At 40.3% G+C, this 14,410-nt stretch overlaps 1 protein-coding gene across 5 annotated transcripts in view; it reads right to left on the reverse strand.

Moving 5' to 3' along the window:
- DNM1L (dynamin 1 like) overlaps positions 1–14,410 on the reverse strand; it is a 43,241-nt gene that overhangs the window by 3,023 nt on the left and 25,808 nt on the right. For 3 of the 5 annotated variants that reach the window (XM_070946637.1, XM_070946636.1, XM_070946640.1), the window contains 11 exons: positions 13,794–13,925; positions 11,514–11,720; positions 9,443–9,563; positions 8,670–8,825; positions 7,377–7,466; positions 6,728–6,820; positions 5,585–5,641; positions 5,283–5,360; positions 2,774–2,941; positions 2,143–2,252; positions 158–317 (listed from right to left, as the gene is read on the reverse strand). In XM_070946637.1, the coding sequence (XP_070802738.1) occupies positions 158–317; positions 2,143–2,252; positions 2,774–2,941; positions 5,283–5,360; positions 5,585–5,641; positions 6,728–6,820; positions 7,377–7,466; positions 8,670–8,825; positions 9,443–9,563; positions 11,514–11,720; positions 13,794–13,925 (1,372 nt within the window). The remainder of the gene's footprint in view (positions 1–157; positions 318–2,142; positions 2,253–2,773; positions 2,942–5,282; positions 5,361–5,584; positions 5,642–6,727; positions 6,821–7,376; positions 7,467–8,669; positions 8,826–9,442; positions 9,564–11,513; positions 11,721–13,793; positions 13,926–14,410) is intronic. The other 2 variants (XM_070946639.1, XM_070946638.1) reach the window with 1 other exon arrangement.

Below are 14,410 nucleotides of genomic sequence, written 5' to 3' on the forward strand. Positions count from 1 at the left end.
CGGCCCCGCAGGCCAGATCTAAGCACCCCGTGGAACGGGTCCAGCCCACGGGCCTTGAGTTTTGATACCCCTGATCTAGAATGTATGTAGAACAAAACAAAATGTATATGGATTTATGATGCTTCAGATTTAAACCTTCAGCAAAAGGTCTCTGTACCTGTAACATGTCAGCTGCCTCCTTCCTGCGCTGAGCCATGTCCTCCGATTCAGTTAAAAGATCGTCCAGCAGTAAAGCTTTGTACAGCTTTCCAACTAGCTCACTCTGAAGAGAATCTTTCACGTGGTTGACCAGAAAATGCATCACTGCTTTTGGCACACTGAAAGCAAACAGCAACAATTCAAGCATACCACTGCACCTTTCTGAAGATAAACTGCTTTAAGCTTAGGGGGATAAAGGAAATCTCTCTTTAAACAGTTACATGTGTTTCTGCAGTCCAAGAAGCTAACAATCAAAACTCAAGAAAAGTCAGAGATGTCATCTGTAGTATGGCCATTCCAGTTCTGTAATCAGATGATCAAAATTCAGGCACTTGGCAATTTGCCCATAATTATGACCTCAGGGTTTGCTTCAACTCCCCCCACCTGCCCATCTCTCTCCATCTCGGCCCTTTTGGCTGCCCTGTGCTCTACCACCTGCTGCTCCCAGCTGACTTCTCCATGATGAGGTGTGTAATCATCAATTTAGCAGCTAGGCACACTTCATCTGCAAGGGAAGGACGAAGATGGTGAAGGTCAGCTGGGGATAGGGCAACTGAGCACAAAATGGCCAAAAGAAGGTGGGAGGGGGGTTAATAAAATGGGGAGTGGGGAGAGTTGAAGTAGAGACAAGCATGGCATTGCAGAAACATGACATCCTTGACTAATGGTGTATTCCTTGACTCACTCTTCTAACTGGGTCTACTAGTTTATCTGTATTCCAAAAAATAGTTAAGAATTGTGCAGCAATCCAGATCTGAGAGGCAAACTATGATTGGAGCTTGTGCTGGCATGCATATCCTACCAGCCAGGAACTTTTTAAAGCAAACACACATTTTTCTGGAATCCTATAAAAGCTGCGGAAGACAACTCTGTGAGCCAGGGAAAAAAAAAAAAAAACGACAGTTGCTTTAAGATTCTATTTTTATGTATTTATTCAATGTACCTGGCCACTGAATCACATTATGCTTGTGCCCAGCACTAGAAACTGACGTGCTATAAAATGAAGCACCAGCCTCCAGCAGGGCAAGGCTTCTGAGCCTCAAAACAAGCTTCATGAAGATTTTTAGAAGCTAAAACTGGCAGGAGGCTGCAGATGAGTACCATATTTTTCAGAGTATAAGACACACTGAAGTATAAGACGCAGCTTAGTTTTAGAGGTGGAAAATAGGGGAAAAAATCTGCCTACCAGGTATTCATCTGGCTAGCGTCCTTAGTCTGGTCAGCTTCAGCACATTAGTTTGCTGATTTTGAGCGAGCGAGCACTTTTTATCCCCTGCTTGGGGGAAAAAAAACAGCTTCTAAAGCACAATTGATATTTGGAGAGCGAAGCAATGAGAAAAGCAGGCAAAGCATGGAGATCGCTTCACTTGCTAGCGCGTTAGGGCTGAAAAAAAGCTTCACAGCTGAGAGTGGGAGAGAACAGGCAAAGCACGGAAGCTTCACTGAAAAAAAGCTTCTAAAGCACAGCTGAGTCGGAGGGAGCAGACAAAGCACAGAGATTGCTTAACTCACTAGCGCCTCGTTAGGACTGGAAAAAAGCTTTGAAAAAGCTACATTCGGTGTATAAGACACACCCAAATTTTCAGCCTCTTTGGGGGGGGGGGAAGTATGTCTTATACTCCAAAAAATATGATACTTGTTTTAAATGTCTTTTCGGGGAAAAAAGTCAAAGGGTGGCAGAAATGTAAGTGTTCTCAAAATGTTTTCCCTGCTAACTCCCTCCTCTCCCAAAGATTGGCTTACTCCTGCTTTTGAATCATTGTTTGCTTAAATTCTGAGTTGGCGTAAGGAACTAAAATGGAAGCAAACTGAAGGCCTACATTCAAATCAACCCAGTTGTATCCAAGTCTGCAGAAAAAGACTGCCATCAGAACATCCATGTGATCATGGATGCAAGCTGCAACTGTCACCATGCAAACTTCTTGGGGTTTTAATGTATCTTACCTGTCTTGAATGTTCTTCCTCACAATTAGGAAATAGGATTTGATGAGACGTTCTATCACTTCACAATCTCTTTGTTCCCGGGCTGAAAGCTTGCGTGCAACAGGAACAGGCTAGAAGGAGTGTAACAGGAAAACAAAAATCACAAATACGTTACGTGTAATAGATTAAGCAACATTTGTAAATAAATGCTAACCTGATTTTTTAATAGGATACTGCTATTTATTATTGTTGCTGTTGTTATTGTTCATCGCAGAGTCAGCCAGATGTTCTGACTGGATTTGGCCTTTTTGTCTACCTATCAAATCCTTTCCAAGGATCTGGGATAGGCAGATGTGTATGTTTGATGGTGTGACAGATACCATTGCAGGATGTAAGCTGTTCCAAGTAAAGCTGCCTTTTGCAATTGACTGATGGCCAATTTGTCAAATCACATTTCTGTGACAAATTAGTATAATTGGTTCATAAAATTGCCAAATCAAAAAGAGTCAAAGCAACTTACAGCTTTAGTCTTAGAAATAGTTCAAAAGATGAGCTCTCTTCATTGTAATAGAATACTTGTTTGTGTTCAATAACCTGTTCTTTATCTTCTACCAAACTAGCTTTGCTCAGTCAGGCTCCTCTAGGTACTTACCACATCTAGCAAGTTTACAGCGTGGCCTTTCTGAGGGCTGGCGGGTAGAATTGTTACTGGTTTGGATTTTTCCTCTGCTAATATCTCTTCCGTCCTAGATGTTTTCAGCATTCCTCTCCAATTGCCAGTTCCAGATTCTGGAATTGTTTCTCCGGCAGCAAGAGATGCCTAATTCGAGGAAAGATAGAATATGCAAATTCAATTTCTTATTTATGAGACAAGTGCTTATCTGAACATTTCCTCCAATTTTGTTCAGTCAATTTATTCAATTTTCTTATACCATCACTAAGAATGGAAGGCATATAGTCCTCCCACTACCCCTATTATTTTATCCTTTTAACTCTCTTGACAGGTAAATGTAACAGAGGTGTGCTATTTATTTATTTTATGGGACTTATATGGCTTCCTAGCTCAAATAATGATTCTAGGCAGCCCACAACATCTATTAAAAAATAACTAAAAACAAAAGTACACCCACCCACCCCAAGAAGTTGGATCAAACAGCCTCCCAGCTGAAGTCCCATCCTAGGCTAGTGTTTTGGGGAAGAGCCAGGTCTCTATGGTCCTCTGGAAGACAAATATAGTATCACCAAAAAACACACAAGAGGTGAAGGCTGAGACTGATCCTTGAAAATGTACAATTAGTTTTTAGTGCAACCAACACTCCCTAACATGCAAATCTGTACACCTGTAAGTGGAAACTACAATAATTTATTGTCAGGCTAGAGTGGAAATGCATGGAAAATTTAGCCTAAATCCTAGAATAAGCTTAACACAGTTAATTTCTCCAGAATAATTACCAAGAAAAGGCTAATAAATTATCTCCACTAATTTTGTTTCACCATTCAAATCCAATAAGTTAGAAAGTATGATTTAACTTGAACATGCACATACACAGATTTACACATACATGATAAACGTGACTTGTCTACACTTTTAGCAATCCCATGTTTTAATTCTTAAAACTCATTTCCATTCTTTGTTCCAAGTGCTCAACATCTGATCTTTAATTAACAAAACATCAACTTTAAAAAAATCCCCTTCTCTTAAATTTTTCATTAACTGCATAGATTTGTAAGAATTTCTCAACCACTGTTTTTGAATTTATTACCTTTCCAACAGATAATGGTAGATAACCATTCCTTTTTAACTATCTGCTCAGGTGTCTTGTAAACCCTCCTGGTGCTTTTTAATGAATTAGTCTTAAATTCATAAAAGATATATTTATGTTCTTTAAAAGTTAAGAGCATTGACTGTTAAAACTGGATACCTTAAATCTTTACCTAATTCTTTCTTATAAATTGTCAATATTTATAACAATATGATTCTTCAATTGCTGATAAAGATGAACTGTTGTCTTAGCCATTTAAAAAAAAAAAACCTATGATGATCTGATGCTTCTGACACATTAGGTCCAAACTGAAAAACTAATGTTTTAATTGAATAAATTGCCACGTAGCATTTTTAGGCAGCTCTTATTCAGAGTTTCTTTAAAAAGTATAATTAGCAATAAGATGATACAGGTTATTAACTCCTTTTTAGTCCAATTTTTCTTTTACAGATTTTACTTCTCATTTTTAAATAAGATTTATCCCAGAGAGTCAGCTTCTCATGACAAGGATCAAAATTAAATCACTTTCCCAATAATATCCAAATATAACTTGACTTATGACCATTTTTCACCCTTACGGCCATTTGGCCGTATGGTCACCGTAACTTCACTCTGAGGTAAACACTGAGGTAAAAAGGTACAAGATTCTTGAGTCAGAATCAACTTCTGGAGCCTAGAGACATTCACGTAATTTTCTTGACATCAATGTGGAAGTGGTTTCATATTCCAGGCTTCCTGTTTGTTTTTTAACTTCCTAATTTAGTTTGAAGCTCTATGTCAGTAATGGCGAACCTTTTCGGCATCGAGTGCCCAAACTGGAACACGCGTGTGGAAACTGCAGCCCCGGAAACCCGAAGATCAGGTGGCTGGTGCGCTTGTGCGCGCCGGCCATCTGGTTTTCAGGTTTCCAGCATGCGCATGCGCCGGAAACCCATGCCAGAGCACCGGCCAGCTGGTCTTCATGTTTTTGGGCTTTGGCATGCGTGAAGATCAGCTGGACGGTGCATGCGCGTGCCAGAAACTAGAAGAGCAGCTGGCGACTGTGTGCGTGCCTACAGAGAGAGCTCTGCGTGCCACCTCTGGCACGCGTGCCATAGGTTCACCATCATGGCTCTATGTTTTTCTGATAACCTCTTATCCAAATACACTACTTCCTAGATCCAATCCTACTTAGCTTTCATGCAACAAAGCCACTAAATCACTAAACACTCAGAGCTGCCTAGAACCCCAAGATGAAACCCTTTACCTCAAGGCCATTCAATAAGCTAACACCTGAAGACACACAATCGACCTGAACGATGAATTCTGAGCCATCACATCAGCTGTCTTTGAGAGCCATTGACCAAGGTACAGCACAAAATACTAAGCATGCAGTGCTTAGAAGAAAGAGAGACAGACCTTGCCGTCAACCTCAGCAGAACCAGCAGCAGAAGTCTCCTGGGAAGATGGTGCCATAACACCAGGAGGCTTATTGGACTAAAAAAAGGCAAGAAGGGCAGAGAAGGATATCAGTATTGCTTGACAATACCTCATGCATTAAGTTTAATCAGGCTCGTTTATCCCCCTTCCTTGCTGAGTCGCGGAAATAAGAGGTACACTAAACAGCAATTTGGACTGCCTTAAAAAAAAATAAAAAAAAGCAAGCTGTTTGGCACAAAACCTTCCATCAGTTTTATGAAGAATATCAAACACACACTCACCTTGTCCCGTAATCCAAGAGAAGACATCTCTCTAGCTAATCTGTTCCGCCTTTGTTCCTTTAAGAAAAAAAAAATGCGGAATTAGAAATTAGCTGTCAAAACAGCAATCAAATCCTGATTCTTAAGGCATCAGGATAGCAACTGGGAGACTCGACATTCTAGTTCTGCCTTAAATACAAAGCCAGATGATTGGCCTTAATCCAGTCATTTTCTCCTAACCCTAGGACAGGGGTCGGCAACCCGTGGCTCTGGAGCCACATGTGGCTCTTTCATCCCTCTGGTGCGGCTCCCTGTCCTCAGTCGGCTCCACAATTGATAGGGCTTTCAGTTAGGACAGGTAGAGGAAAAAGAAAGCCATGCTAGGAGGAGACTCTATGGTGGGCTGGGGGTAGGGGAGAGAAAAGGGAACAGGACTTCCAGTTGGCAGAGGAAAAAGGACACTGCGCCAGGAGGAGACTCTATGGTGGGGAAAACCAGACTTCTGGTCGGCTCCAGAATTGAATGGGGGGCTTCTGGTTAGGACCTTTGTGGCTCTTTGAGTGTTTAAGATTGCCAACCTCTGCCCTAGGAAGACGACATTGGCTAAGCACTTCTGAAAACCTTGCCAAGAAAACTGCAGGGATTAACCCTGGTAGTCTCCAGGAGTCCATACTGACTAAAATGCACATACACTTATCTAAGCCTGATTTCTGCAAACTCAGTAAGAGTTAAAGTTGTTAAAGATAAGTTAATAGCAAGCGCAACAACAATAACTTTACCACACTCTCTGAGCGGTTTACAATGTCAGCATATTGCCTCCAACTATCTGGGTCCTCATTTTACTGACCTTGGAAGGATGGAAGGCTGAGTCAACCTTGAGGTGGTAAGACTCTTGCTCCTGGCTGCAGGCAGAGTTAGCCTGCAATACTGCATTCTAACTAGTTAAAGCATGTTCCCCTAACGAAAGGAAGTCTTGCAGCCTGTTCTACCTCCAAGAATTGGAGGCACAGATGTTTCTGTCACACAGGCAAGTTGATCATTTATGTTTGAGCTAACATTCCCAATCAGGCAAACAAAGAATCCATCCTCAGCAGTTGATATGAAAGTCTAGTAAGTTTAATAATGTATCGTAAATGTTTGAGAAGATGAGATTTTCTCCTTTACCTCTATATTATTGTTTATTAGCCCACAAGCATCTGCAAAATCTGGATGCTTGGTGTTGATATAAGCCAACTCAATGGCTACTAAGTTGTGAACCTGGAAGAAAATAACAGAGAGAAAAAAAGCAAAACTTTAATTCCAGTGAAAAAACAACAAAATTCAGATGGCATTGAACACTGCATCTAGAACAAAAATATTTTTTCTCAGCAAATTTTTCATATTAGGTTTTTGTAAGCTGCTTGTTTTCTTTATTTCAAAGTGATTTTATAGTTCTCAAAGTTTATGCTGCTTGTATCATGTTCAATACTTTGCAGCCTTTAGTGTAGATCACTTTTTTTTAAATAAAATGGAAAGTCAAGTTCTTATGAACATTTGATTCAGAGTTAAGCCATATATTTATAAGTGATCCCATGTACTGAATATAATGGAGTTTGTTACCATATAAAGATATAACAAACTGAATCCTAAGTGCTATAAAGGAAGCTTATTCTATGTACTTCTATAAGAAATTGCAGGTGTCACATGCAAAACTGCTATTTAATCACCAAAATATTTTTTAGCAACAAACCTCATAGTGATTATCTCGTAATATTTGTCTCATGTTTTCCTGTAACTAAAAGTGTCACAAAACAAGAATCTCCACCCTCATTACCATTTCATTTGTAATTGGTAGCCTTCGGCGCAAAAGACTGGTCACAACCTCAACAATGGCATCATGGAGTTTAGGAAATCTCAGCAATTCCTGAATACAAGCAAAACAGCACAGGATTTCATTTGCTATAATCAAAAACAGAATGGTCAAAATGAATGAACTCGAACATTTAGTTTCCAGAAGAAGCTGGTCTTCATAAATGATACAATTCCTATAAATCAGCAGAGACGACTTGAGTGTACCCAGGACCATCCCAATTCCAAAAGCTATCTCTACCCTCCTGGTTGTGGACTTCATTTCAATAGCAAATCCAAAGGAGTTTTGCTTGAGTTCCACTTAGAGCAGGGGTGTCAAACTCAAGGTCCGTGGGCCAGATCTGGCCCATGGGGTGCTTAGATCTGGCCTGCGGGACTGCCCTGGAAACAATGAATGACTAGTCTGTGGTGCCTCTGCCAGAGAAAACAGAGCTCAGTGGGGCCGTGCGCAACCCTCCCAAGCTCAGTTTTCACTGACAGACGGTTGCAGGAGGCCGTCGCAGCTGAAAACGGAGGTCGGGAGCCAGTTTTCGCTGGCAGAGCACTTGGGCCACCACAGGCACCCCTGACACGAGTGACGTCGAGCTGGCCCCGCCCACCCTGGGCACCCAGAGGTCAAACACAACCCTGATGCGGCCCTCAATGAAATCGAGTTTGACACCCCTGACTTAAGAGGAATCCATCCCTTTATACTGGTATCAATCACTCTTCTTTAATTATCTCAACAGATCAGAACATGGAAGTATGACTCCTGAAATGCTCATCCTTTTACCTCTATAAAGTAAAAGAGAACCTCTGTGACTCTACTCTTACTCAATGCACTTCTCAAGCTTCCTTAGGCACATATTTAAGATAACGAGCCTTTTCCCATTATGATGTTTTAGACTATACTCTCTTGACTTTCAGCCAATGTTATCACCAACCAGGCTGGACAAATTGTGGAATTTGTCCAGAATCATCTGGGGCACTACACTGTGTAAGAGATGGTGAAGCAAAGCATTTGCTTGCATGTCTATACTAAAAAGATCCCCCTGTGTCTAAGTATGCACATATCCCACTAGAAGAATCTATTATTATTCCAACACCTGTTCGTTTAATTTTTTTTTTCCTGAATGAGAAGAGCTCTCCTTCATCTCCAAGGAGATTATAATTTACAGACTGCATTATTTTGATAGCCTTGGCAGAGAATTTTCCAGCCTGCCCACATCGTGTCAAGCTCTATCAGCAACAACTTCTACCCACCAGCTGCTTCTTTTACCTGGGTGCTGTAATTGCTACAGTGTTGAATAATCCGCTGCATTTCCTCATGAACGAGTTCCACACATCGCAAGCTGGGCTCTTCCAAGCGTTTGATTTGCCTCTTTACTAACAATTCAAATGAAACTTCAGGTATAAACAACGCAGGCCGGGGGCCCTGATCAAAAGGAAAGCAATTAAGTTATTTTATATTTTTTTTGTTATCACAAAAACACCATACTGTTATCACTACTGAATAGGGCAATGAAACATTGAGCAGATCATTCTATTATTAACACCACCACCCTGACCACAGAGCAGGGTGGATAAAAATCAATGATTTTTTTTAAAAAAATCAAAAAAATCGGATTTTTTTTATTTAAATCGGATTTTTTTTATTTAAATCAGGTTTTTTTATTGAATTTATTTTAATAAAAAACTTTTGGGGTAAAAATCTATCATAAGATAGTTTTCTATTTAAGATACATAAATAATTTAGTTTATTCAGCATGAAATGGAGCTTAGTTATGTAGCACAAGGCTGTATATTCTGCAACACTGGGACTATCGGTGAGTCAACAGCGGGTCAAAGGAGTAGCAGAGATGACAGTTGCTCTTTAAAAATTATGATTTAAATCGAATTGATTTAAATCAAGTCTTTTTACTAGTGATTTAAATCATGATTTAAATCATGATTTAAATCGACTCGATTTAAATCAAATCCACCCTGCCACAGAGTATCTATTTTAACCAGAAAAAGTATCTCACTGAGTAGTTATAAAAGGATAATACCTACAGTAGCATTTCTAATGGCAGTCAGGATGTCAATGGTGTTAAGGCCACCTAATGGATCCACAGATTCTAAGGTGCGCCCGAAGGTTTCATGAAAAATGTAGCAAATTCTAGCTCCACCACACCTATAAGATGGGAAAAGAGTAAGCCAAGGTGAGTCTAATTGTAGGAGAGGACCAGGCTGAGACCGAGGGAGGGGTCAAAGGCGTCATCAGACTCGAGACCCTTTGTGCCCATAAGAGATCTAAATCCAGCCCACCTTGAATTCTGTTGATTCTTATCTATCGCCAATTTGCTTTGACCCTTAGTAGGTCAGATTGTTGTAGAGAACAAAAGCTTGCAATAAACCTCTACATTCATTTTAAAACTGCCAGGACTTCTTGATTTTCCTACCTTTGAAACTAATGGTGCTTTTCCTCAATTCTCGAGGCCAATAAATTCTATAAATAAATAAATACCCCAGAAGAGTCATGGTGGAGCCATTATAGGTACAGGGAGTCCTCAACTTACAACAGTTCATTTAGTGACTGTTCAATGTTACAACGGCACTGAAAAAAGTGACTTATTTTTTCACACTTATGACCGTTGCAGCATCCCCTTGGTCACATGATCAAAATTCAGATCCTTGGCAACCCGGTTCATATTTATGATAGCCGCAGTGTTCCGGGGGGGGTGTGGGGATGTGGGGGGGGGGGGCGTGTCAAGTGATCACTTTTTGCGACTTTCTGACAAGTAAAGTCAATGGGGAAGCCAGATTCACTTAACCACCATGTTATTAACTTAACAAATGCAATGATTTACTTAACCACCGTGACAAGGAAAGTCATAAAGTGGGGCAAACTCACTTAACAAATGTTTCACTCAGCAACATAAATTTTGGGCTCAGTTGTGGTCGTAACTCGAGGACTACCTGTACATGGATTTTTGTGAGGACAAAGGTGTTGGACAAACGATAATTGGGACCGGGAACTCTGTTGCTCAACGACACAGTTCTAATGTGTAATGTCTGTGTACCAACAACAGTTCCAGCACTCTCAGCTGCCATTGTTAGATCCATTCTGTGAAGTCACAGTGCCCCAGGGCCACCTGACTGCCATCTGCAAGCTCTAGCTGGCTTCCCCACAGACTTTGCCTCTCAAAAGCTGGCACTGAAGATTGGAAATGGCGATTATGTGACCATCGGACACTGAGACAGCCACAACTACGAGGACCAGCTGTATAGGCAACCCACAACTTATGAACATAACAGAGCCCGGAATTTCCATCATATATCATGATGATTGTAAGTCACGACCGACCTGTTTTTACGTTTTTTTGTGGGGATCATTAAGCTAATATGGCAGTCGTGAAGTAAATAACATGGTTGTAAAGCAAGCCCATTTCTACAATGGGCATTTTTTTTTTTTTTTTGCTAGAAACTGGAAGTAAATGGCAATTTCTAGCAAAAAAAAACCCTATCAAAATTATGGCCATATGACTATGGGATCTGCAGATGAGGCCTGGTTGCCACCCCATCCCACCCCCAAATTGTGATAATGCAACTGGGGGGAGGGAGGAGGGAAGAGCTGTTGAAACTTTGAATCTGGGTCAAGTCCCATCTTAATTCTGAGTAGTCACTAAGCAACCAGTTGTAAGTTGAGGACTACCTCTAATTACCTCTTGTTAAGTGCTGCTGAACTTTGAACAGTCACCAAACAAGCGGACATTGAGCAAGAATTACTTGCAGGTAAGTATCCTCTATCATCTAGAACAGGGGTCTCCAACCTTGGCATCTTTAAAACTTGTGGACTTCAACTCCCAGAGTTCTTCAGCCAGCTTTGCTGGCTGAGGAACTCTAGGAGTTGAAGTCCAGAAGTCTTAAAGTTGACAAGGTTGGAGACCCCTGATCTAGAAGAGGTGTTTCAAATCCGCTCACATTGTGGGCCGTATTGTGACATATCACAATGTTTTTTGCCTTTGTGGAGCCGGGGTGGGCGTGGCCTGCACGGGCCGTATCCAACCCATGGGCCGCCAGTTTGACAGGCCTGATCTTAGAAAAGCTATCATCTATAGCAAAATCTGTAACATTTGCTTACAGTTCTGAAGTCTCTATGTATTTTGCTGTCCCTTCAATGGTGTTGCAATATTCAGTGGCAAATTTGGTAATAAGCTGCAATAATGTGGCACTCTTATCATCTACTGGTTCTCCGTAACTGTTGAGCAGAGACTGGTACTGGGCAGCTAAAACATTGATTCTAGTTTTCAGTTCAGGTAAGCAATCTCTAATGTGATGCATGAGTAGCCTAAAAGCAAAATTTGGAGGGGAGGGAAAGAAAATGTTAGAAAGATGATCAAAGCATGCAATCTATTCAAGTTTTCATTCCACATTTTGGCTATTAAACAAATGAACTTCTAGGAGCCTGAATACCAGCAGTTTTTGATTGAAAAATATATAAAACTAACTGAGATTTGTGAACGAAAAAGCAATGAATTTATAGTAGGCTAAAGTATTTCACTGAGATGTTCCAGACCATTCCTCAAACACTTTAATATTAATAGATGACATACAGTTTGAAAGATTTAACAGTATTCAGCTATATAAGCTACATTATTTATTAGTTTTAATTATTTAAAATAATTTTCAATCTTCAGGCAGGATATTTAAATGCAATAACATATGATAAAAATAGATAAATGTAATAACAAAATGCACAGTATAATAGTGATCATTACCCGGCTGCCAGTGTGAATACTAATCTTTAAAACAATTCAAAGATAGTCCATGTTTTCTTTCTAGGTAAAGGTAAAGGTTCCCCTCGCACATACGTGCTAGTCGTTCCCAACTCTAGGGGGTGGTGCTCATCTCCGTTTCTAAGCCGAAGAGCCAGCGCTGTCCGAAGACGTCTCTGTGGTCATGTGGCCAGCATGACTAAATGCTGAAGGCGCACGGAACGCTATTACCTTCCCACCAAAGATGGTCCCTATTTTTCTACTTGCATTTTTTACGTGCTTTCGAACTGCTAGGTTGGCAGAAGCTGGGACAAGTAACGGGAGCTCACTCCATTATGCAGCACTAGGGATTCGAACCGCCAACCTTCTGATCAACAAGCTCAGCGTCTTAGCCACTGAGCCACCGCGTCCCCGTTTTCTTTCTAGGGAAAGGTTATTTCAAATAATGGGTGCTGATGGCCTTTGCTTATAAGCCGTCCCTCTAGAGAGATTATCAAGTGAGTATTTACAGGATGTGGTACAACTAGGTAAGTCTCTGAGGATCTACTGGGTGGCAACAAACAATGAAATGTAGCACAATTGTGCAGAAGTAATACTCTTAACCAGGTATTGATGTGCTGTAATTAGAGGACCTTGCAATTGTTTATTTCTTTAATTAGCAACCAAGCTGGTTTGGAAGTGAAGATAGTATCAAATAAACCAAATTACAGTATAATAAGATTGACATGAAGAAATATATCAGTAAGGATTCCATTAAATTATGTTAGTTAATCTATCATACAGAATTAGCACTTAAATAGATTTCAAAATCTATCCTTTATAAGCAAATAATTTCCCAAGATAGGGAGGAATCAAATTAAAACTGGCAATTTGTTTACCTCACAAAACTAATCCCATATATCAAATCAACCCATAATAAATGCCAGGTATCCAAGTGTTCCTGTATATATGAGAATCAAAACTGCAAAAAATAATTCTGTACTCAGAACATTATTTTACCTCTGGACATCACTGATAACAAACTCTTCAAGATTTTCCCAGAACATTGTGTTCCTAGAATTGACACTTTGTGCATCCCTTATTATTACTCGTCAGCAAAGGGGGAAAAAATCTCTAATAGGGGCCCGATGGGAGAATATCACTCTGGAGGTGGTTGATTGACTTATAGGAGGCGGCATAGCAGTTAGAATGCAGTATCGCAGGCTAACTCACTGCTCACTGCCAGAAGTTCAATCCTGACTGGCTCAAGGTTGACTCAGCCTTCCATCCTTTCAAGGTTGATAAAATGAGGATCCAGATTGTTGGGGGCAATATGTTGACTCTGTAAACCGCTTAGAGAGCGGCTGTAAATCACCATCGAGCGGTATGTAAGTCTAAGTGCTATTGCTAATAGAGGTTCCCACCTCACCCCCTGTACATTCTCCTCACTTTCTCCCAATCTTTAATTATAACTTGTATTTTATTGTAATTTTAATGGGATTTGATACATTTATATATATATATTTATGGTTCCATTTTAATGTTATAAACTGCCCAGAGTTGCGTTGTGGCGAGATGGGAGAGCAAACAAATTTAATAAATAAAAAATAAGATAATAATAGGAAAAAAATCAAGTTGCAACTTAAGCTCAGAGCAACATCCTGTACCTGTTAAGTGTTCTAGCTAGATATTTTGTCCCATTGCGGTTGGCTAAAGAGGGATACTTCTTCTGGAGAAAACCATACTCATCACGAATCGAATCAGCCACACTCTTCTTAGTGTTGATATCCAGCTGACTCCTGCAGGTTAATGAGATTTTAAGTACTTATTGTGAATTCTGTAATAAAAGACTTCACATCTTATTCATCACCAATGGGAATTGACCATCTGCAGCATATGAACTAGATCTTATTCATATTCTTTTCCTGTTGATGGCCCACCAACAGAGGTTTTTTTTGTATATATTTTGGGATTTATTTTGTCTCTCTTTTTTTTTTTTGCTTTCCATGCAAAAGTGCAACCACAATACCACTTCTATTGCTTTGCCTATATGACAAGATGCAGACCTGGCACAAAACGTGTATCAATATACAGGTTCTGCAATAATGCCAAATTCTAACTGTTTTTTCATTCATCTTATCACAATTTCCCATGTCTTTTCGTTAGATATAGGAACAGACTTCCCAGACATAGGAACACACTATTTATATCAGAAGTGAGCGGGGTTTACCAGCGCTAAGGCATTGCTGACAAACTCTGATTCCATCCCTCCCAGTGAATCATC

Source organism: Pituophis catenifer, unplaced genomic scaffold (assembly GCF_029215685.1).
Source record: "Pituophis catenifer annectens isolate HBS135680 unplaced genomic scaffold, rPitCat1.0.hap2 SCAF_7, whole genome shotgun sequence".
Taxonomy (NCBI): Eukaryota; Metazoa; Chordata; class Lepidosauria; order Squamata; family Colubridae; genus Pituophis; species Pituophis catenifer.